The sequence below is a fragment of the Capra hircus genome, chromosome 13 (genome assembly GCF_001704415.2).
Source record: "Capra hircus breed San Clemente chromosome 13, ASM170441v1, whole genome shotgun sequence".
NCBI classification, from domain to species: domain Eukaryota; kingdom Metazoa; phylum Chordata; class Mammalia; order Artiodactyla; family Bovidae; genus Capra; species Capra hircus.
Window position 1 is genome coordinate 62,429,738 of NC_030820.1, and position 24,051 is coordinate 62,453,788.

At 40.1% G+C, this 24,051-nt stretch overlaps 1 protein-coding gene across 3 annotated transcripts in view; it reads right to left on the reverse strand.

Annotated features, from left to right (window-relative positions):
* Window positions 4,711-24,051, reverse strand: part of CDK5RAP1 (CDK5 regulatory subunit associated protein 1) — a 35,865-nt gene continuing 16,524 nt past the window's right edge. For all 3 annotated transcript variants that reach the window (XM_005688465.3, XM_005688466.3, XM_018057722.1), the window contains 4 exons: window positions 19,440-19,570; window positions 15,671-15,820; window positions 11,270-11,410; window positions 4,711-4,972 (listed from right to left, as the gene is read on the reverse strand). In XM_005688465.3, coding sequence (XP_005688522.1) covers window positions 4,892-4,972; window positions 11,270-11,410; window positions 15,671-15,820; window positions 19,440-19,570 — 503 coding nt within the window. In that variant the 3' untranslated portion in view covers window positions 4,711-4,891. The remainder of the gene's footprint in view (window positions 4,973-11,269; window positions 11,411-15,670; window positions 15,821-19,439; window positions 19,571-24,051) is intronic.

A 24,051-nucleotide genomic window follows, 5' to 3' on the forward strand; every position in this document is an offset into this window, starting at 1 on the left:
GTGCCACTAAACTGTCTCCTTTAACTTAGTTAATTTTATGTTATGTGAATTCCACTTCTATTTAAAAAACAAAAAATGGGACTTTCCTTGTGATCCAGTGGTTAAGACCTTGCCTCCCAATGCAGACGGTGAGGGTTTGATCCCTGGTCGAAGAGCTAAGCTCCCACATGCCACACAGCCAAGAAACAAAAACATAAAACAGAAGCAATATTGTAACAAATTCAATGAAGACTTAAAAAAAAAAGGTACACATAAGAAAAATTTTTAATAAATAAAAAACAAGAAACCTTCCAAATCACATTAGCAACGAGTATACCTAGTACCCAGATGTTGATTTCTATACCATTCTTTATCAAAGGAACCTAATCAGTCCCCTTGGAGAAATGGTTAATTCTAGGACTAGAAACGAAATATGAAAAATGACCCAGAACAGCTCAGATGCAAGGAAGAAGGCAACTCGTACAAAGGCGGAAGTGTGTCAAAGGGATAGAGGGCTCGAGAAAGAGCTTCCAGAGCTACAACAATTTGGCCAATGAAATATAAAAAGGAGTATTGGATTATCAATCCTGACTATTCATTAGAAGGAGTGCTGAAGCTGAAGCTCTGGTCCTTTGGCCACCTGATGTGAAGAGCCAACTCATCGGAAACGACCCTGATGCTAGGAAAGACTGAAGGCAAAAGGAGAAGGGGGAAGCAGAGGATTAGATGGTTAGAGAGCATCACCAACCCATTGGACATGAATCTGAGCAAACTCTGGGAGATAGTGAAGGACAGAGGAGCCTGACATGCTGCAGCCCAGGGGGTCACAGAGAGTCAGACACGACTTAGTGACTGAACAACTGGATTATAACCCACAGAGTGTTAAATATCCAGCAGCCTATACTAATATAAATAAATGATTCAGTAAATATACAAGTGAGAACAGGCAAATCTCCCGTGCAGAAGCAGCCAAAATGACTGACATAGCTACTGCACCCTTGAGGAGGTAGGGCAGGACTTCCATTCACTAAGCTTCAGCTGCACATGGCAACTTTTCTCCAAAGAGCACAGTATGGAAAGGGAAAAAAGAGCAACTGTACAATGAAAAACTCTGACAAACACTACCTGAAGCCAAGCGATCAAGGTTAGAATAAACAGTGATAAATCATATTAATAGTATGTACCCTTATGATGGAATGAGAATGGTATTTTATCTTCGTGGTCTTCCTTCCCAAAACACGTAATTCCAATCTAAACACAAGAAAAACGTAACAAATCCCAACAGAGGGACACTGCAAAATATCTGACCAGTTCTCTTCAAAACTATCAATGTCATCAAAATTACAAGTTTGAGTCAAGAGGAGCCTAAAAAGATATGACTGTAATGTGGCCTCCCAGATGGGATTCTGGAAAAATAAAAAGAGATTAGGGAAAATTTGATTTAGTAATTGTAACAAATGAACCATAATAAAATATTAGAATAGGGAAAACTGGGTACAGTGTATAGAGAAACTTTCTGCACCATTTTTGCAATAATTCTGTAAAATTATTTTAAAATTTAAAGTTGATTTCAAAACATGAAACATTAACAAAAACCAAGAAAAATAAAAGGGCACAAGAGTCAACCTGAAAGAGCTCCCAATGCCCAAACTGAGATCAATTTGAGCAAAATCAAATAAACATCAGAGTATAAACCAAAATATAAACACCCATGAGTCCATTCTGACATAAATGATGGAATAAATTCATAAATAGAGGAAAAGAGGCATTTTTCCTATAGAATTTCAAATAATACATGTAAATAACCCCCCACTTTGGAGTTTGGGCTTAACCCCCACCATCTAGTAGGTGATAAAAGATTAACTTCAACAATGATGTTTATATCATGTACACTCTGGTATTGATAATAAAGGTACTAATCATAAGAAAATACCAGAAAAATCCAAACTGAGAATTTGTGACTAGCACTCTTCAGAAGCATCAGTCACAAAAAAACAAGGGAAGACTGAGTAACTCTCACAAATCACAGGAGACTAAGGAGACATGACAACTAAATGCAATGTGGTATCTTGGACTGGATCCTGGAATAGAAAGGTACATTCATTAGAAGAAAAGCTGGTGAAATCTGAATGAAGTTTTTGCTCTTAGAAAACAAGCAACGTGCCAATATTAATTTCCTAGCTCTGACAAATAAACACTATGCTGTGTGATGACTTAGGAGAATGCTCTATGAACTCACTTTGCAACTTCTCTGAAGTCAAAAATTAAAAATTTAAAAAATTAAAAACCATCCAATGCCTCCCCACTGTATTTAAATAAAATCCATCAGGTTTCAAAGGTTCTGGACAACGCACCTAAAGCCAACCATTCCCATCTCATCTCATATTAGACCAGTCTGTCCCTCCCTGACAATATTTCATCTACACTAAGTTCCCAGTTTTTTTCAACTATCCAAACTCATCACCAAACTCTTTCTCTAGCCATGAGATCTGTGGCAGACTATATTCCAAAGATGGCACCAAGACCTGCCATCCCACATACTCTTCAGGAACCCAGCCACTTCCCATTAAGAGGAGGAACCTAATTTTCCTTTATTTAAATCTGAGTGCAAATGTGAGTTTCTGAAAATCAATAGTAACTCCTCTTTCTTTACCCTGTATGATTCAGAAGTGAATTAAGTAAAACAAAAATTATAAATCTATGTTAAGGGGTACACAGTGCATTAAGATGTATTTTTAGAACAATAACAACAAAAAGGGATGGAATGGTACCCTTCAATGTTTTTGAATCCTATTGAAACTAAATTAATTGGGCTGTTAATAAATTAAGATTATAATCCTCAAAGCAACCATTAAGGGCTTCCCAGGCAACATAGTGGTAAAGAATTCGCCTCAGGAAATGCAAGAGACGCAAGTTCAATCCTTGGGTAAGGAAGATACCCTGGAGCAGGAAACGGCAACCCACTCCAGTACTCTTGCCTGCAAAACTGCATGGACAGAGAAGCCTGGCAGGCTACAGTCCATGGGGTTGCAAAGAGTTGGACACGACTAAGTAATTAACACCTTCACTTCTCACTTTCACCAACTATACATGAGGCACCATTCTTTTTTTAATGATTATTTGTCTGTTTATTATTTATTTTGGCTGTACTGGGTCTTAGCTGTGGCATGTGAGACTTCTTAGTTACAGCATGCATGCAGGATCTAGTTCCCCAACCAGGGATCAAATCCAGGCCCTCTGCATTGTGACTGCAGTCTTACCCACTGGACCAGAGAAGTCCCAAATGCTGGCCTTTTCTGATCCAGGAAAAAAGTAATCTGACCAATTACAGATACCTGTTATATTGTTTGAATTATTTACCACATGTATGACTTACTTTTTCATAAAAAGTAAAATAAAATTTCCAAAAGTTTTTCATGTCTTCTGAATAAAGAACTGAGGTAAAGAGCCATAACAAATATTTCTTGCATAGAAGATGGATTTTTAAAAAATATTTACTTATTTTTATTTGGCTGCGACAAGTCTTAGTTGCAGCATGCAGGATCTTCAACCTCATTGTGGCATGAGGGATCTAGTTCCCTGACCAGGGATCAAACCTGGGCCCCCTGCATTGGGAGCTCAGAGTCTCAGCCACTGGACCACCAGGTAAGTCCCAGAAGATGGATCTTGAGGACAGAAATCAACTCCTTCAAGCCATGCCAACTGGTATGGAAGAGGTTCCCAGCCTGGGATTCCTAAAGGTTGCCATCCAGGTCAGTGGGAAGGGGTAAAAAGGAGATCATAGGCATACACACAAAAGCCTCTGCATATCCTAATATACACAGTGTGTTTTAGAAGCAAAATCTTTCAATGATCACTCTTCATCTGTTAAGATTTTACTGTGTTCCACAGACAGTGCTAAGTTCCTCACAAGTACAATCTCACTGAACTCCAGATGAGATAAGCATTGTATTATTATCCCATGTCACATGAGAAAATCAAGGCACAGATAAATAATAAAGTAACTACTCAAGTTCACACAACTCTGAAGCAATGGAGCAGGAACTTAGACCAAAGTCCTTCTGACTCCAAATATTCTATACCACCATCTTTTGGATTTTTCCACATGATCCCCACAGAATAACATAATCTTGGCAGATTAAGGAGCCAATAATGACTCCTCAGAGCCTACTAGAAGGTAATGATGTTTTCTAAACTCCAAATGCTGTCAGTGAAAGTGAAGTCACTCAGTCGTGTCCAACTCTTTGCGACCCCATGGACTGCAGCCTATCAGGCTCCTCCATCCATGGGATTCTCCTGGCAAGAATACTGGAGTGGGTTGCCATTTCCTTCTCCAGGGGATGTTCCCAACCCAGGGATCGAACCCAGGTCTCCCACATTGAAGGCAGACGCTTTACCCTCTGAGCCACAAGGGAAACCCCTGAAGGCAAAGAATAATCTGGCAAGCTTTAAAAAACAAAAGGGTCCATGAGGGAATTTCTCAGGTAAAATAAAGTGAGGAGATAGGTAGCTGAGTCAATGTTATCAAATCAAAATGTTAGAAAGATCTAGAGTAGGTTTTCCTAAGCAAATGGTTCTCTCCACCTTCCCTGGCCCTTTAGTCTCCAATTCCTAGGGTACATGAGAGAAAGCCAGAGAAGTGTTACAGTCCACAATAGAAACTGAGTTGGGAAACTAGGGAAAATCTCAGAGACACTCACCAAGGCAAAATGAAGCAAAAGTAGATAAAAATGAACTACTTTAGGTAAATTTAATGACTGTAAAAGCTATTCACAAAGCAGCAAAGAAATGCATCTTCCATTTCATAGAAAGTTGCTTCACCACTTGAGGCTTGGCTCCAAAGCTTCGTCTTTCATTAGTGACCAGTCATATTTCTCTTCCTGCCAGAAAGGACTGACGCCAACCACTCAGGTCAGCAATATGCTGTGGAGTCCTTTAGAGTGGTCTTGCAGAGAACATGTCCTTTAAGTGTCTGAGAACTGGCTGAGGTGATCTGAAAGAAAACCAATCAGAAGAAAGCAAGGTAACTGGGACTGAACTACAGGGACTTAATGTGAATGGTCCAAAGGAGAGGCCACCAAATGGAATCTAATGGGAGATGACAGCCCAGCATCTCGAGACTGCACGGCTCCTCTATGCCTCCAGGGACGTCCGATACAATACTAATGCATATAATTTAAGAAGTCCAAAATAGGTCAGTTCCAAACAGCCACTACTCCCTTTTCTCTTGGGAGATGGTCTTCCCCAGAGGCAACCATAAGGTTCATGTACGAGCTGCCTAACACAGACATGCGTGCGTGGTAAGTCACTTCAGTCATGTCTGACTCTGCGACCCTATGAACTGCCAAGGTCCTCTGTCCATGGGATTCTCCAGGCAAGAATACCGGAGTGGGTTGTCATGTCCTCCTCCAGGGGATCTTCCAGACCCAGGGATCAAACCCAAGTCTCTTGCACCTCTTGCACTGGCAGACGGGTTCTTTATCGCTAGTGCCACCTGGGAAGCCCACAACAGACGCTGCCCTCCCAACCCAAGGCAACTCTGATCCAGGCTGTACCAGTCAAACACCTTCCTAAGACATTTATTGTGTCAAGATGCGTTACTACGAACAAAGCTAGTGTACGTGATGGAATTCCAGTTGAGCTATTTCAAATCCTAAATGACAATGCTGTTAAAAAGTGCTGCATTCAATATGCCAGCAAATTTGGAAAACTGAAAGTTCAGTTTTCATTCCAATCCCGAAGACGTGCAATGCCAAAGAATGTTCAAACTACTGTACAATAGCACTCATTTCACATGCTAGCAAGGTAATGCTCAAAATTCTTCAAGCCAGGCTTCAGCAGTATATGAACCATAAACTTCCAGATGTTCAAGCTGGATTTAGAAAAGGAACCAGAGGAAGAGGGCTCCAGAGATCAAATTGCCAACATCCGCTGGATCATGGAAAAAGCAAGGGAGTTCCAGAAAAACATCTATTTCTGCTTTATTGACTATGCCAAAGCCTTTGACTGTGTGGATCACAATAAACTGGAAAATTCTGAAAGAGAAGGAAATACCAGACCACCTGACCTGTCTCTTGAGAAATATGTATGCAGGTCAGGAAGCAACAGTTAGAACTGGACATGGAACAACAGACTGGTTCCAAATAGGGAAAGGAGTATGTCAAGACTATATATTGTCACCCTGCTTATTTAACTTATATGCAGAGTACATCATGAGAAATGCTGGGCTGGATGAAGCACAAGCTGGAATCAAGATTGCCAGGAATAACCTCAGATATGCAGATGACACCACCTATATGGCAGAAAGTGAAGAAGAACTAAAGAGCCTCTTGATGAAAGCAAAAGAGGAAAGTGAAAAACTTGGCTTAATGCTCAACATTCAGAAAACAAAGATCATGGCTTCCAGTCCCATAACTTCATGGCAAACAGAAGAGGAAACCATGGAAACAGTGACAGACTTCATTTTTTTGGCTCCAAAATCACTGCAGATGGTGATTACAGCCATGAAATTGTAAGACTCTTACTCCTTGGGAGAAAAGTTATGACCAACCTAGACAGCATATTAAAAAGCAGAGATGTTACTTTGCCAACAAAGGTCCATCTAGTCAAGGCTATGGTTTTTCCAGTGGTCATGTATGGATGTGAGAGTTGGACTATGAAGGAAGCTGAGAGCCGAAGAATTGATGCTTTTGAACTGTGGTGTTGGGAGAAGACTCTTGAGAGCCTTGGTCTTCAAGGAGACCCAACCAGTCCATCCTAAAGGAAATCAGTCTTGAATATTCATTAGAAGGGCTGATGTTGAAGCTGAAACTCCAATACTTTGGCCACCTGATGCGAACAGCTGACTCATTTGAAAAGACCCTGATGCCAGGAAAGATTGAAGGTGGGAGGAGAAGGGGAAGACAGAGGGCGAGATGGTTGGATGCCGTCACTGACTCCATGGACATGAGTTTGAATAAACTCCCGGAGTTGGTGATGGACTGGGAGGCCTCGTGTGCTGCAGTCCATGGGGTCGCAAAGAGTTGGACACGACTGAGTGACTGAACTGAGCTGATGAAGATAAAATGGCTAATGCCCAAAGAGTGACAAGAGCAAGGCAGAGGGAAGTTGCTTTCAGCACTAGTGAGCTTTTCAAGGAGGTGACATTTAAGAGAATTTGGAAGGTTTAAAAGAAGGCAGCCAGGCAAAAATCAAGACTCTCCTAAGTGACACAGCATTTTCAAAGTCCCTAACACTAGAACTAAGTCTGAGAGGCAAAAAAAGAGGCCACCAAGACTAGAGGAAAGAGAATAAAAAGAGGATAGAGGACATGAGGTTGGAAAGGTAGCTGGGAAAGACCATAAAAGGCCTTGGACACCCTGTGGCTCCAATGAGAAACCACTGGAGGGCTTAAGCAAATGAGTGAGTGATCTGATTTAGAAAGATCAAACTGACTGCTGTGGGGCAGGAAGACTAGAGGAGGGCAAGAATGAAAGCAGGAATACTAAGCCTCTGAAATACTCAGGTACTGTTGGTGGGAGTGCATAATGGTATAATCATTTTGGCTCTTTCTATTATATATATCCAGTTTCCCAGCAATTTCAAACCATATACCCCACAGAAATGCACTATAACACATATATAGCAGCTCTATTTGTAATAGCTCCAAACTGAAAAACCACCAAAATGGCCATCAAAAGTACAATATATAAATTGTGGTATATTCATATAATATGGATAAATATTATCATAGATGAACTGCACAATATCCATGTTATCAAAGATCAACACTGTATGATTCAATTTTATATCAAAAATAAGCAAAACTGAACTATGGTATTAAAGATTAGGATGGAGGGAAGAAGAATATGGTAGGAACATGAGGGGGGTTTTGGTGGTTCTGAAAATATTGTTTTCTGATTCAGGAGGCAGTCACACGGGTAGGGTCACTTTGTGATGATTCATCAAGTATTAAGTACACTTTTGAGCAATTTTCTACATTTATGATATGCTTTAATAAAATAATTCACTTTCAATATACAGAAACAAGAAAACTTGTGAAAAGCCTGCTCTAATCTAAGCTAACCAAGATGACAGCTTAGAGAAAGAAAGAGATCCAAGATACATTCCATAGGTAGAGCTGAAACAGATGAACTACTGAAGGGGAGTACAAGAAAATAAATACCTAGAATGATTCCTACATACTTGATTTTAGCAACTGAGTGGTGCTATCTGCTGAGATGGAAGAGGCTTCAAAAGAAGAAAATTGCAGGAAAGTGGGAAGAATTCATTCTATTTTGGCCACATTAAGTTTAGGACACAAGAGAGAAAGAAGAAAAATGCAAATCTGGAGAGGATGTGAAGGGATGGAAGCAAAAAGCACAAGCAGCAGTGTGACAGAAGATGCAGACACTTCCTACACAGCCCACATGAGCAGACAGCGGGGACAGGCAGCGATGCACTGAGTGGGTGCAAACAACGAGGAGACAGTGAGATGTCACGCGACTGCATCTATTTTCTCTATACAAGATGAGACAAAGACATCAGCTGAGACTAGAATTTAAAGACATGAGTGAAGATTTAAGGAGAATGAAAAGTTCAGTTCAGTTCAGTCGCTCAGTTGTGTCTGACTCTGTGACCCCATGAACCGCAGCACAGCAGGCCTCCCTGTCCATCATCAACTCCCGGAGTCCACCCAAATCCATGTCCATTGAGTCGGTGATGCCATCCAGCCATCTCATCCTGTCATCCCCTTCTCCTCCTGCCCCCAATCCCTCCCAGCATCAGGGTCTTTTCAAATGAGTCAGATCTTCGCATCAGGTGGCCAAAGTATTAGAGTTTCAGCTTCAAAATCAGTCCTACCAATGAACACCCAGGACTGATCTCCTTTAGGATGGACTGGTTGGATCTCTTGGCAGTCCAAGGGACTCTCAAGAGTCTTCTCCAACACCACAGTTCAAAAGCATCAATTCTTCAGCGCTCAGCTTTCTTTACAGTCCAACTCTCACAGCCATACATGACCACTGGAAAAACCATAGCCTTGACTAGATGGACCTTTGTTGGCAAAGTAATGTTTCTGCTTTTTAATATGTTGTCTAAGTTGGTCATAACTTTCCTTCCAAGAAGTAAGCATCTTTTAATTTCATGGCTGCAATCACCATCTGCAGTGATTTACTGGGAAAATACTGTAAAATTAGGATTTCAGGGCCATGCTGAGCATTCAATTTGAACTTTATGGCATAAATGTGAACTGAGTGCAGTTGGTTTCTGTGAAGAGACTGTTTCTTGTCCCCCAACAGTTCTCCTCTTCCTCCTCAGTAACAGAATTTCCCATTTTTAAATGGGCACGTGGTAATTCAGAATGAAGACCATACTTCTCAACTTCTTTGCAGCCTTTTTGTGCAACTTCTGCAAAGTGTCTTGAAAGGAAGAGGGCAGGCCCTTCACCTCTCTTCCTGCTTCCTACAAGCTAGGATATGGACATAGTTGCTGCAACAGCCATCTTGAATCATAAGATGACCTTGAGAATGGAGGCCACACAGAGAAGAGCAAAAGACAGAAGCAGGTGAGACCCTTGCTGATCATGGAGCCATCACAATCACCAGTCCTGGACCTTCCATATATCTAGATTTTTATGAGAAAGAGAACTTCTGCTTATTTAAGCCAGTGTATTCTGAGTTTTCAGTCACCATCATCGGACCTAACCTATGTCATATAGATTAACTGGGTGCTCTTCCCCAACAATATTCAGCTGTTTTCACACAGATACAAAGTAAGCAAATAACCATTTTCACCAAGGTTGGAGTCTAGCCAAATAAGCATCAATGAAGAAAGGGCAACAAGAAAACGGAATTTATGAGGAAATGGTTCTAGTACAGCCCAGAGACTTTCTCAGTGGAAAAAGATGAGAACAGCAGATACAAGTGACAGAAACAGCCAACAGACCCCTGGTTCCACAGTTTCTCCTTTATTTTGCTCCCTCCACTAAATCTTACTTGTCGGGTTTATTACGTCACTTTGGAACAACAACAAAACAGTCCCAAGTCTCACCTTTCTGTCTTTCTTGACAAATGGAATTTTTCCATTTTACAGAAGAATATCATACTAACATTATAACCCAACGCACTAACCTCATCCCTTTTATCAAGTAGCCTTTATTTATAGTAGAAAGAGAATAGGAAGAGGTATGAAAAATCAACTGAAAATCAAAGAAGCAAAAATTCAGAAGATGAAGAAAACAAGACAGTGTCAAAAAGAAAGAAAGAACAAGTGGAAAAGCCTATGAGAGACTGCTTCCACATCAATCAGGTTGCTACCTAGTAGGAATTCCTCCCCTGAGGAAACCTCTAGGCAATGCGGAAAGTAAGACAATCCCCTGTGCGAACAAGGCAAGAAAGGAATGAGATCACAGAAGTCCCCAACCTACAAAATCACTGATTATGTCAGATGGACAGAACAGAAAAGTTCTGAGTGCTGGTAAAATTTCCAGGCCAATCTACAGAAGTTACACACCAAGGAAATGAGACTCCGTCTGCTGCATACCATGAACCACGGCTCCTATGATGATTCAAGCGGGAAGTGAAGTAACAAGGACGGAAGAGTAGAGGGTGACAGGGCAGAGAATATAACTCTGAACGACATCAGTAGAAGAATCAGCCTCTTGCCACCTGTCTTTTGCAGATGCTTCAGAGATCAGTGTTGGAAAAGTACTTGTGCTCCTGCCCACCTCATCAGCACATGTCCTGCCAGCCTCTGGCACTGGGGCAAAGTGGACACGAGGGAAAAAAGGGAAGATGGCAGTGGCAGACCTGCGGTAGTACGAGGAGAAAAAGAAGAGAGAAGGAATTCAGGAAGGGGGAATATCTTCAGTGAAATGAAAGGGAAAAATCCCACAGCCATTCAGCTAGACCTATAGTCCAGGGAAGGGATGCAGGAAACTTGTAGGTCAGGAACGTCTGGGGCATCAGAGACCTCACAGGGAATGCTCATCTCTGCCAGAAAGAACTATCAACTCACATAAGAACTTACTCTTCCTGGCCTCTCTCCAGCAGAAAACTACTTGCTACTGTTATTCTAACCTCACTAAATTCCCAGAAATAATCCTTTCAGGGCATTAGTGAAGAGGATAAAACATAAGGCCTAGTTAGGAGTAGTCTAAAATTTAATTCAAGTGCCCTTGCATTGGTGGGGTTGAGAAGAGATTTTTATCTTACTAAAGCATTTCTCCAGGAAAAAAACTTCATTCCCTCAAATTATCCAATCCAACTCCCATTTCACAGCACAAGTCAAAAGCACAAAAAGAACTCCTTACCTTCACCAGCACATAGTCCCCAGGCTGAGCTCGGACCCTGAGCCCAGAGTCAGTGGCATCCTCCATCTCTACATCAGCAAAGATCACCTTAAGGTTTCCATCATTTCGGCCACACAGGTCAGTAGCAGAGCGTTTACTGGGCTGCAAAAGAAGAGAGGAGAGGTTACGAATTTGTCAGTCATCAGCTCTTGGTCTGTCTCAGACCCCCAGAGGTCTGAGCCACAGAGCACTTTTTAACCAAGGCATCAACTAAGACTTCACCGCTGCTTTACCAACAAGGTCAGTAAGTGGCACATGACAGAAACTCAATAAAGTTCTGCTGACAGTATGTCAATATAATAAATGACTCGATCAATGAGTCTTTGATTACAGAATTACCTTTCACAGGAATGAACCTCCAACAGGCTTGATGCCAATGGCATATGGGTGATATAATCAATAAAATGACTCTCACTTCACAGAGTCTCAAAGCAATCACTCAAGAATGTTCTCGGGTTGTCTGGCCTAGGTTACCTGTCTCAGTGAATGGAAGACTGGAAGCCAGAGCGTCCATTCTAACATGTAAATGACTGGGCCAGGAAAATAATAAAATCAGTATGCAGTATGCAGTTCTGGGTATTAATTCCCAGAACATACACAAGCCTTTCTCTTCCAGTCATGAGGAAGTGACAGGAACGAAATTCATCCTCAGGCCTTAAATAACCAGGAAATTGGACAAAATATACGAAAAACCTATTTTCTGATACTGGACAACAGACTGTGGAAATCTATGATCTCCAAGAGAAGGAAAACAAATGGAGAGAATCACCCCTGCATATCTACCAGAAGACACGTGCCAGACCAGAAAACGCAAAGCTGGGAGACCTCAGGCAGAACACGGAGGTTCGTTCTGAACTGAGGGAAAATGGACCAAAGTCCAGGGAACCTGCAATAGCTGGAAATTGTAGAGCACGTTCTAGAAAAGAGGGGCTGAAAATCCATGAAGTCAGACAAAGAATTGGTTCGCTGAGAACTGTTTAGCTCCCAGATCTCACACTGGGCTGGGAATCATTTGATCTGGCAACAAGTAGTCCTCATTGATTCCCTGGGACACACAGCGGCGACTCTAGAATCCACAGCCACACCTAACACTAAGGCCAAACTTTTCCGAGAATAAAAACACTTTTCTGGCAAAGATTAAAAACAAACCTTAAAAGGATCAAACAAAACCACGAGTAATGAAACTGCTTATTAAAACAAAGCCCAACACAAATCCCAGACATTCAAAAATAATGTCCAACAATACAATGTCCAACATCCAATCAAAAATCACTAGATATGCCCAGAAGCAGGAAAATGTGACTCATAATCAAGAAAAAAGTCAATGAAGCAGACCTAGAAATGATGGCAATGATGGGATTATCACAAGATATTAAACCAACTATTATAATTCAGTTCAAATACTAAGTTTCAAAAGAAAACAAGAACACAGGAGAGAAATACTAGAAGATGTTTTTTAAAAAACCAAATGTAACTTATACAGATGAAATATACAACATCTGAATGTATTAATTCAATACATAATAGCAAATGAGACACTGTCACAGAATAACAAAACTGAAGACAGAATAACAGAAACTGAATTATTCAAAGTGAAGCACAGATATTAAAAAAAAAAAGACAGAAAAAAAATCTGAACAGCCTCAGTGACCTAGGACACAATATGAAGTGGTTGGATATATAGGTGATTGGAGGAGAGAAGAAAGGGGAGGGGGTGGGAGAAAGCAGGAGGGGTACAGAAAAATATCTGAAGAGTAATAAATGAAAATCTTCCAAATCTGATAAAAAGTATAAACCCACAAATTATGTAGCCTTGATATATTCCAAACAAAACACAAACAAAGCCATGCCAAAATACAATCTTTGCGACCCCATGGACTGTAGCCCACCAGGCTCCCCTGCCCATGGGATTCTCCAGGCAAGAATACTGGAGTGGGTTGCCATTTCCTTCAGAGGATCTTCCCGACCCAGGGATCGAACCCAAGTCTCCCGCATTGCGGGCAGATGCTTTAACCTCTGAGCCACCAGGGAAGCCCCCATTAAATTTCTAAAAAGTGATAAAATGACAACACAACATGTGATATTGAACTGAATCTTCTTATAAATGACAGTTCTTAGATAAGTGGAGAAACTTAAGTGGGGGTCTAAGGACTGGATGGTAATAATCTAACAAACTTAATTTTCTGACTCTAATGGTTGTACTGTAGCTATTCAGAAGAATGCTCCTGTTCACACAAAATAAACACTTTAACGTTTGGAGAGCTGGGGGCATCAGAGCAACTTATTCTCAAATGCTTCAAAGAAAAAAGTTCTTTGTACTATAATGCTATTTTTCTGCAAGGTTTGTGATGGCTTTACAATAATTTTTTTTTAAAGAGACAGCATTCATGTTCCATGATTTGAATAAAGCAACTATGAACGTTTATAAGACAAAGAGGGAAACTGGAACATTGACTAGATATTTGAAAATAATAAGAAACTACTGTTGGGACTTCCCTGGTGGTCCAGTAGCTAAGACTCTACACTTCCAATGCAGGGGTTCCGGCTTCAATCCCTGGTCAGGGAACTAGATCCCATACGCTGCAACTAAGAGTTCACATATCACAACAAAGATCAAAGATTCCCTGTGCTGCAACCAAGAATCTCTCGTGCCACTAAAAACAGACCCAGCATGCCAGAACAAAGATTGAAGATCCCAACTGAGTCCCCGCGCAGCCAACTTAATTAACTAAATTTCATTTAATTGTAAGTAAAATAAAGACCAAAAAAAAACCTTGTTTTGGTTGAAACAATTACCATGTGCTCTCCATGGGGCCAATAAAGTCATGGACAAAGATTAGTAACCTCTGAGTACTTATTCATTCAATCAAAAGGCAAGTACACTATTCTGTACCAGATCTTGTATGAGGAGAGCTGGGGATACAGTAAGACCTAATTCCTACTGGACAAAATGAGGATTGCTAATAGACACGTTCATGTACACAGATCTTCAAGAATCATAGCTGATATCCTAAATAGCAAAGCACTTATCAAGGCAAACACTTTGGGGATATTTCACCAGCTCAGTATCATCAACCAACAGCAACTGCTGGACCAGACCATAGGAGGATTCCTAGCCCAAGCTGAGCGGATCAGACTCCCTCTCCTGGAAATCTGAATTGGAGCTGAAAAACACAACGTTGGTCTGTGAACAGCTGGAACTATATAACATGAAACACAGGGCTGCTGTACTCTGCCACACAGATGAAGAATCAGGAAAAGCTGACCTGAGGAGAAGAGAAGAAAGTCTGAGCCTCAGGGGCTTCCCAGTACGGTCCCATCCAGACACCTGGCAGTATTCTTACCCTTGGGCTCCACAGTATACTCCTCAAGTCTTAAAACAAAGCAGAATTACTTTTGGCTTGAACAAATTTTCCACAGTTACTCATTACTGGAGAGTCTTAACAAACACAAATACCAAGCAACTGGTGATTCTGAAGCTGCCATATCCTAAGGTATGGAGCAGGACTCTCTCAACTCAGAACTTGTGAGGAGTCACAGAAAGGGTGCTGCCTCTCTCCTTCCCCTTCTCTTCAAGAGCTGAAACATGCAGCTTCACAGAAGGTCAGGTTCCCTAACACCCCTTATCCTAACTGTTTAGTGCTCGAAATGATGGCTAGATTCCCAAGCTTGACCATGGAAGACTATAGAAGCCCAAACTTTCTGAAACACAGTATATTTCTAAGACGGTGTGATTTTTTAAAGGACTGAAAACAGACAATAAAATTGGTTCTCAAAATACACACGATACTGCTTCTAGAAAGATGGAGCAGAAAAACTTTTCCCCAATCCTTCCACTAAATAGAAAAATGTCCTTCGGGAATGAAGAAGAAATCAACATTCCAAGAAGAAGGAAAACGAAGAGAATCTACTACAAGAATGTCTAAAGGAAATTCTCTAAGCAAAAAGGAAACAATAAAAGACGGAACCTGGAACAACAGGAAGAAACAAAAAACCAGTAATATGATAACTTGCTAAGAAAATCCCAAGGAACCTACCCAAAAAACTCCTAGGACTACTGAGTTCAGCAAGATCATGGGCTACAATATAAAAATCAATTATTTCAAAACAAAAAATTAATTATTTCAAAACAAACAATTATTTCTACATACTAACAGTGAACACATGGACATCCAAAATGAAAAATACAACAGCAATTACAATAGCTAAAAAAAAAAAAATGTATAAATCTAACAAAACATGTACAGGACCTATATGCTGAAAACTTCAAAAACTGATAGGATAAATCAAAGATCTAAATAAAGGGAGATACACTGTGCTCTAAAAAACAAACAAAAAATACACATATACACATAGCCTCACCCCCTCCACCAGCACCAGCTGGGTACAACCCACAAAGGATTTGTTGGCTTTTGTTGCTTCTTCTCTGAAGACAGTGATAAGTTCCTCCAAACGCCTTAATTTTACTTCTTCTGGAATATCATCCTTCAGCCTGTGATATGCCCGTGTCTTCTATTTGAAAAAAGAGATAGAGGTCACCAAGGACTTGTAGAATCCATTTTTAAGACAGACATGCTCATCCAATCTGCAATTTACAGATACATGTACAGGAACTCAAGCCACACCGCATCAGTTTTCTAGTTCAGAGACCTTCTAAGAGAAAAAGGTAACTGCAATAGAGTCACACTTTTACAAGAGTTAAACTCTAAATTTAGCACATGAAAATCACAGACTCAAAATTGTTCTTGATGCTTTTATAGCACACATATATTAAACAATTCATGTACAGGTTTCTGAGCAGCAGTTTTATAAAGACACAAGATCCAAAGCAAGTAAGTGTTTATCGTAAGTAAAAGTTATGACCAACCTAGATAGCATATTGAAAAGCAGAGACATTACTTTGCCAACAAAGGTCCGTCTAATCAAGGCTATGGTTTTTCCAGTGGTCATGTATGGATGTGAGAGTTGGACTGTGAAGAAAGCTGAATGCTGAAGAATTGATGCTTTTGAACTGTGGTGATGGAGAAGACTCTTGAGAGTCCCTTGGACTGCAAGGAGACCCAACCAGTCCATCCTAAAGGAGATCAGCCCTGGGTGTTCTTTGGAAGGAATGATGCTAAAGCTGAAACTCTAGTACTTTGGCCACCTCATGTGAAGAGTTGACTCATTGGAAAAGACTCTGATGCTGGGAGGGGTTGGGAGCAGGAGGAAAAGTGGACGACAGAGGATGAGATGGCTGGATGGCATCACTGACTCAATGGATGTGAGTTTGAGTGAACTCCAGGAGTTGGTGATGGAAGGGGAGGCCCGGAGTGCTGCGATTCATGGGTTCACAAAGAGTCGGACACGACTGAGCGACTGGACTGAACTGACCTGAACCTGTGAAATAAACTGTGGTTTATCTACACAATGGAATATTACACAACTGTGAAAAAGAATGAGATAGCTCTGTATATATAGATATGATTGCTCTCTAAAATATACTCTGATCAGAAATAAGCAAGGTACAGATCATCATGTATAGCAAGTTTGCTATAGAAAGGATACATATAAATATAAATACATGAAATATCTCTGGAAGGTTACACAATAAGTTGCTAAGAACAGTTGCCTTCAGAGAAGGAACTGAAAAACCAGGCAATCTAGGCAGAAAAAACAACTACTTCGCACTACACACTATTTTGATGTTTTGAATTCTATACCATGCACATGTATTACCTAGTCAAAAAATAAAATTTATCCCTGAAAAACTTTTAAATCATCCAAAATCATAGTGTACATACATCTTTATATATAAATATATACATACACACGTTTATACATATCTTTATTAACACAAGCTCATAACAGAGCTGGAGAACCACAGAACTAAACAAAAGAGGAAAGTCTATACACCAGAGTCTGGACATTTAAACCAATCTGCCTAACTCTAATCCTCTAAGAGAACTACCAAATCCAGAGGGAAATGAAGAATGGGTAGAGAATTCTAAAACAGAATTATTTTACAGAGTTTACTCTAATTCTGTCTTATTACTAACAATAATAATTTACCTCTGTTGTGTACTCAACTAGTATATAGCACTATTTTAAGTGCTTTATATATATTTAATTGAGCTAATATATTACTTCAAAATAATCTGATAAGGTTGGTATTAATGTTATTCCCTTTCACAGATGAAGAAAGCAAAGACTTTGTCCAAGGTCACATAGCTATTAAATGGGAGAGGCACAATTCAACTGTTTGTTCTTACCCACTATGCTACTTGATGAAGTCTCTATGACTTTCACTCTAATCTAGGAATTGTTAAATAGATTCCAAAATCAACATTCATAAGCAGTGCCCATAGGACATGCTTCCACCACACACTGAAAACTCATTTCCAACTCTAGAGTTAAAGAGAAATTTCTCTTGCATATTTGTGACATCCACAGAAACGAAGCAAATTGGAAGCCAACAGCTCCTCCGATGCTTTATCCCTGAAACAATTCTGTAAGAGGCATCAATACACACACTGGCCCACTTACACTGTCTATAGAACACTTGGCTGCTGTTGCTGCTGCTAAGTCGCTTCAGTCGTGTCCGACTCTGTGCAACCCCATAGACGGCAGCCCACCAGGCTCCCCCGTCCCTGGGATTCTCCAGGCAAGAACACTGGAGTGGGTTGCCATTTCCTTCTCCAATGCATGAAGGTGAAAGTGAAGTCGCTCAGTCTTGTCCGACTCTTAGTGACCCCATGGACTGCAGCCCACCAAGCTCCTCCATCCATGGGATTTTCCAGGCAAGAGTGCTGGAGTTGGGGTGCCATTGCCTTCTCCGAGAACACTTGGCAGTGGGCTTTAAAAGACATGAATTAGCTTGGTTGATGAGAGACAGCTGAGTGACATTCATAGCTCAATCATTCATCAGACAGCTTTTCCCTGGCCATGGAAGCCCCTGAGTCTCCAGCCCAAACACAAACCAAGTGACCCCTGAGGTGACTGGGAAGATGATAAGTGACCCAAGCAATTCATTCCTGCTATCAAGAAAACAGCAGGCAACCAAGACTATTCCTCTCTGCAAGAAATACGCATCACTTGCCCTTTTCTTTCTCATCTCCTTCTGCTTTGTTCTCCTGGGAATTGTTTTATAAGAGAAACTCTAAAGCAGATATCAGTGGGTTCACTTGGCCTAGAAAAATGGAAATTAAAAATGGCTGAGGATGAGACTTCCCTGGTGGTCCAGTGGTTAAGAATCCTCCCTGCAATGCAAGGGACATGGGTTCAATCCCTGGTCAGAGAACTAAGATCCCACACACCACAGAGCAACTAAGCCTGAGTGCCACAACTAGAGAGTTCATGTTCCGCAACCAAGACCCCATGTGCCACAACCAAGACCTAACGCAACCAAGTACATAAATACTAATAAATATTTATTTTAATGGCTGAGTAAGGCTGGAAGGGCAACAAGGAGCTTCCATAAAACAAATCACATCTCTAGGCCAAAAAAGAAGTTCTGCATGTTAGTAAAGGATTTGCAGTTTCTTTTAAAGAGAACGGCGTCCCTCCTTGCACTTTCAAATTCTAAACAATAATTTTAAATATTCTAATAAAGGGTGGACTCAGTGATAAAGAATCTCCCTGCCAATACAAGAGACACAGGTTCAATCCCTGATCCAAAAGATCCCCCATGACACGAGACAACTAAGCCCATGTGTCACAGCTACTGAGCCTGTGCTCTGGAACCCGGGAGCTGCAACTACTAAAGCCCAAACCCTCTAGAGTCCATGCTATACAGTGAGAAGCCTGTGCACAGCGACCAGAGGGCAGACTCTGCTCGCCACAACTACAGAAACACCTGTGCAGCAACAAAGACCCAGCACAGCCAAAAATTAATTAATTAATTTTTTAAAATATTCTAATGATGAGAAATACTAGCAAAAGCAGTTGTTTTTCATCTCAAATTGCTGGACTGTGTAAAAGAGTAAACAGGTTTATTAGAAAAAAAAAATTATGAATGGTAAGATCCCTGTGTTTTCTCAAGAAAAGCCTTGCTGTCACTTTCTTTTCTTCCAGCAGTTCACAATCAATCAGAAACTGGTCAGGAATGATGTCTCAGAATTGGAAAGAGCTCCTCCCCCTGTCCGGGACTCACCTGTCTCATGCTGTAGGCAAAGAGGAAGCCTATGTTGTACCGAACTTCCCGAAGCAAAGACACTGTCTGAAGGTGATCCTCCTCTGTCTCACCACAAAAGCCAGCAATGAAATCACTGCTGAGGCTCACACCTGGGACACACAACAAAGGACAGCATGTCACTGCTGCTTACCTTCCAGAGGCCGTTGGCACTGGAGATCTCAGAGGGAGGGCTCGCGACTGTACAGCCTTCCCGGAGCTATTTAACCCGTGTGCAAGTGAAACAGAACCATCAATACAGAGAGAGGAGGGACATGAGTGCTCACTGACAACATTCCCATGCCAAAGCCTGGCTTCTCAGTCTACATTCCCCTCAGCTTCATATTAGAAAAGGCATTTTTCACTTCAAACATGGGATTGAGGGACAGGGACACAGTAGGAGTCCATATTTTCAAATCTGTCCTGCTTTTACTTTTTTTTTTAATCTTCTATTTTATCTTGGGGCATAGCTGACTTACAACGTTGTCAGTTTTAGGTGTACAGCAAAGTGATTCAGTTTCACACTTACATATATCTACTCTAGTTCAGACTGTTTTCTGACATGGGTTATTACGCAATATTGAGATCACTGTGCTCTAATAGAGTGGGTCCTTGTTGCTATCTGTTTTATATATAGTAGTGAACTGATCTGTTAATCCCAAACTCTTAGCATAGCCCTCCCCAACACTTTTCCTCTTTGGTAAACGTAAGTTTGTTTTCAGAGTCTGTGAGTCTGTTTCTGTTTCATGAGCTCATCTGTGTCACCGTTTTCGATTCCACATATAAGTGATACCATGTATTTGTCTTTGTCTCTCTGACTTACTTCACTTTAGTATGGTAATCTCTCAGACTATCCACGATGCTGCAAATGGCATTATTTCATCCTTTTTATGGCAGAGTAATATTCCACAGTGTGTGTGTATCACATCTTCAGCCATTCTTCTATCAAGGAATGAGACATTTAGGGTGCTTCCGTATCTTGACTATTGTAAATAGGGCTGCAATGAACACTGGGATGCACTTATCTTTTCGGATTATGTTTTTTTTCCAAATATATGCCACAAGTGGGATTGCTAGATCATATGATATAGTTCTATACCTAGTTTTTTAAGGAACCTTCATACTGTTCTCCATAGTAGTTACACCAATTTCTATTCCCATCAACAGTTTAGGAGGGTTTCCTCTTCTCCACACTCTCTCCAAGATTCACTGTTTGAAGACTTTTTGATGATGGCCATTCTGACTGGTGTTAAGGCAATACCTCATTATAGTTTCCCTCTGCATTTCTCTAATAATTAGCAATGTTTGAACATCTTTTAAATGCTTCCTGGCCATTTGTATGTCTTCTTTAGAGAAATATCTATTTATGTATTCTGCCCATTTTCTGACTAGGCTGTTTGTTTTTTGATACTGAGCTGCACAAGCTGTTTGGCCACTGTGGAGATTAATCCCCTGTTGGCCGCTTCATTTGCAAATATTTTCTTCCATCCTGTGGGTTGCCTTTTTGTTTTGTTTATGGTTTCCTTTGCTGTGCAAAGGCTTCTAAGTTTAACTAGGTCTCATTTGTTTATTTTTTATTTTATTTTCATTACTCTAGGAGGTAGATGCAAAAAGTAGTGCTGTGGGAATTCCCTGGCAGTCCAGTGGTTAGAACTTGGTGCTTTCACTGCCATAGCCCAGGTTAAACCCCTGACTGGGAAACTAAGACCCCGCAGGCCAAGCAGTATGCAAAAAAAAAAAAAAAGATATTGCTGTGATTTATATCACAGAGTGTTCTGCCTATGTTTTCCTCTAAAAGTTTTATAGTATCTGGTCTTACATTTAGATCTTTAAACCATTTTTAGTTTATTTTTGTGTATGGTGTTAGAGAATGTCCTAATTTCATTCTTTTATATTAGCTGGTGCAAAAGTAACTGCAGTTTTTGAATTTGCCATCTGACATGAATACATTCTATATAAATGTGGATGTTACATATAATTCTAATGTGCATTCTTGCTTTATGTTTTTTGGGCTAATGACTTATTACTTTATTTTTTTAGACTTAAAAAAGTTTATATTTATATAAAAGTTTATATAAAATTTTATATTTTAAAAAATATAAAAGTATATTTTTAAAATAATTTTTAAATTTTTAATTTAAATTTTAAATAAGTTTTTTAAATGTATTTATATTTTTATTTTAAATTTTTATATTATATAAAAATTTTATATTTATATAAAAGTTTATATTTATTTTAGACTATGGAAATGATGTTAGACAAAAAAACAAATTCGAGCAATTTTCTTATTTGAGTTCAAAATGGCTCATAAACCAGGAGAGACAACTCACAACATCAACAACACATTTGGCCCAGGAACTGCTAACAAATATACAAAGGAGTGGTGGTTATGAAGTTTTGCAGAGGAGATGAGAGCCTTGAAGATGAGAAGCATAGTGGCAGGCTACCAGAAGTTGACAACGACAACTGAGAGTAACCATCGAAGCTGATCCTCTTACAACTTCATGAGAAGTTGCTGAGGAACTCAACACTGACTGGTCTATGGTTATTCAGCACTTGAAGCAAATCGGAAAGGTGAAAAAGTTCGACGGGTGGGTGCTTCATGAGCTGACCTGAAATTAAAAAACCATTGTTCTGAAGTATTGTCTTCTCTTATTCTACACAACAATGACAAACCATTTCTTGATCAGACTGTGATGTGTGACAAAAAGTGGATTGTATACAACAAGAGATGACCAGCTCAGTGGCTAGATCAAAAGGAAGCTCCAAAGCACTTCCCAAAGCCAAACTTGCACCAAAAAAAGTCATGGTCACTGTTTGGTGGTCTGCTGCCAGTCTGATTCACTACAACTTTCTAAACCCCAGCAAAATCATTACATCTGAGAAGTATGCTCAGCAAATCGATGAGATGCACCAAAAACTGCAATGCCTACAGCCGGTATTGGTCAACAGAATGGGCCCAATTCTTCTCCAAAAGAAAACCTAAGTACATATGAGACAACTAACACTTCAGAAGTTGTGCTACAAAGTTTTGCCTCATCTGCCATATTCATGTGACCTCTCACCAAACAACTACCACTTCTTCAAGTATCTTGACAACTTTGCAGAGAAAACATTTCCAAAACCAACAGGAGGCAGAAAATGCTTTCCAAGAGTTCGTCAAATCCTAAAGCACTGATTTTTATGCTATAGGAACAAAGAAACACCTTGTTGGCAAGAATGTGTTGACTGTAATGGTTCCTAATATACATGCGTCTGAGCCTAGTTATGATTTAAAATTCAGTTTATACTAACGTATAGTTGTCCAGTATTCCCAGAACCATTTATTGAAGAAGTTGTCTTTTCTCCACTGTATATTCTTGCCTCCTTTGTCATACATTAACTGACGAAAGGTGTGTGGGGTCTATTTTGGAGTTTTCTATTCTGTTCCATTGATCTATTATTTCTGTTTTTGTGCCAGTACCATACTGTTTTGATGACTGTAGCTTTGTAGTATCGTCTAAAGCCAGGGAGCCTGATTCCTCCAGCTCTGTTTTTCTTTCTCAGGATTGCTTTGGCTATTCGAGGTCTTTCTGTTTCCAAATAAATTTTAAAACTATTTGTTCTAGTTCTGTGAAAAATGTCATTGGTAATTTGATAGAGATTGCACTTTTGATAGGGATTGTACTGAATCCGCAGATCACCTTGGGTAGTAGTTGTTTTGACAATACTATTCTTCCAATCTAAGAACATGGTGTATCTTTCCAACTGTTGGTATCACTTCAACTTCTTTCATCAATGTTTTACGCTTTTCAGAGTACAGGTCTTTTGCCTCCTTATGTAGGTTTATTCCTAGGTATTTTCCTCTTTTCGATACAGTGGTAAATGAAATTGTTTCTTTAGTTTCTCTTGCTATCTTTTTGTTCTTAGTGTATAGACATGCAAGAGATTTCTGTATATTAATTCTGTATCCTGCAACTTCACCAAATTCACTGATAAGCTCTAGCAGTTTTCTGGTAGCATCTTTAGGATTTTTATATATAGTATCATGTCATCTGCAAACAGTGACAGTTTTACTTCTTTTCCAATTGGATTTCTTCTTTTTCCATCTCTGAGTGCCATGGCTAGGACTTTCAAAACTATGTTGAATAAAAGTGTTTTCTTCCTGATCTTAGAGGAAATGCTTCCAGCTTTTCACTCTTGAGTATCACGTTAGTTCTGGGTTTGTCATATACGCCTTTGTTATGTTGAGGTAGCTTCTCTCTATGCCCACTTTCTGGAGAGTTTTTATCATAATAGTTGCTTCAATTTTGTCAAAAGCTTTTTTTCACATCTATTGACATAATATGATTTTACTCTTCAATTTGTGTGGTGCTTCACACTGATTTGCAGATATTGAAAAATCCTCGCATCCCTGGGATAAATTCCGTTTGATCATGGTATATGATCCTTTCAATGTATTACTAGATTCAGTTTGCTCTTATTTTACTGATGATTTCTGCATCTATGTTTGTCAGTGATATTGGCCTATAATTTTCTTTTCTGGTGGTGTCTTTTCTTCTGTGGTTTTGATATCAGGGTGATGGTGGCCTCATAGAATGAGTTTGGGCACATT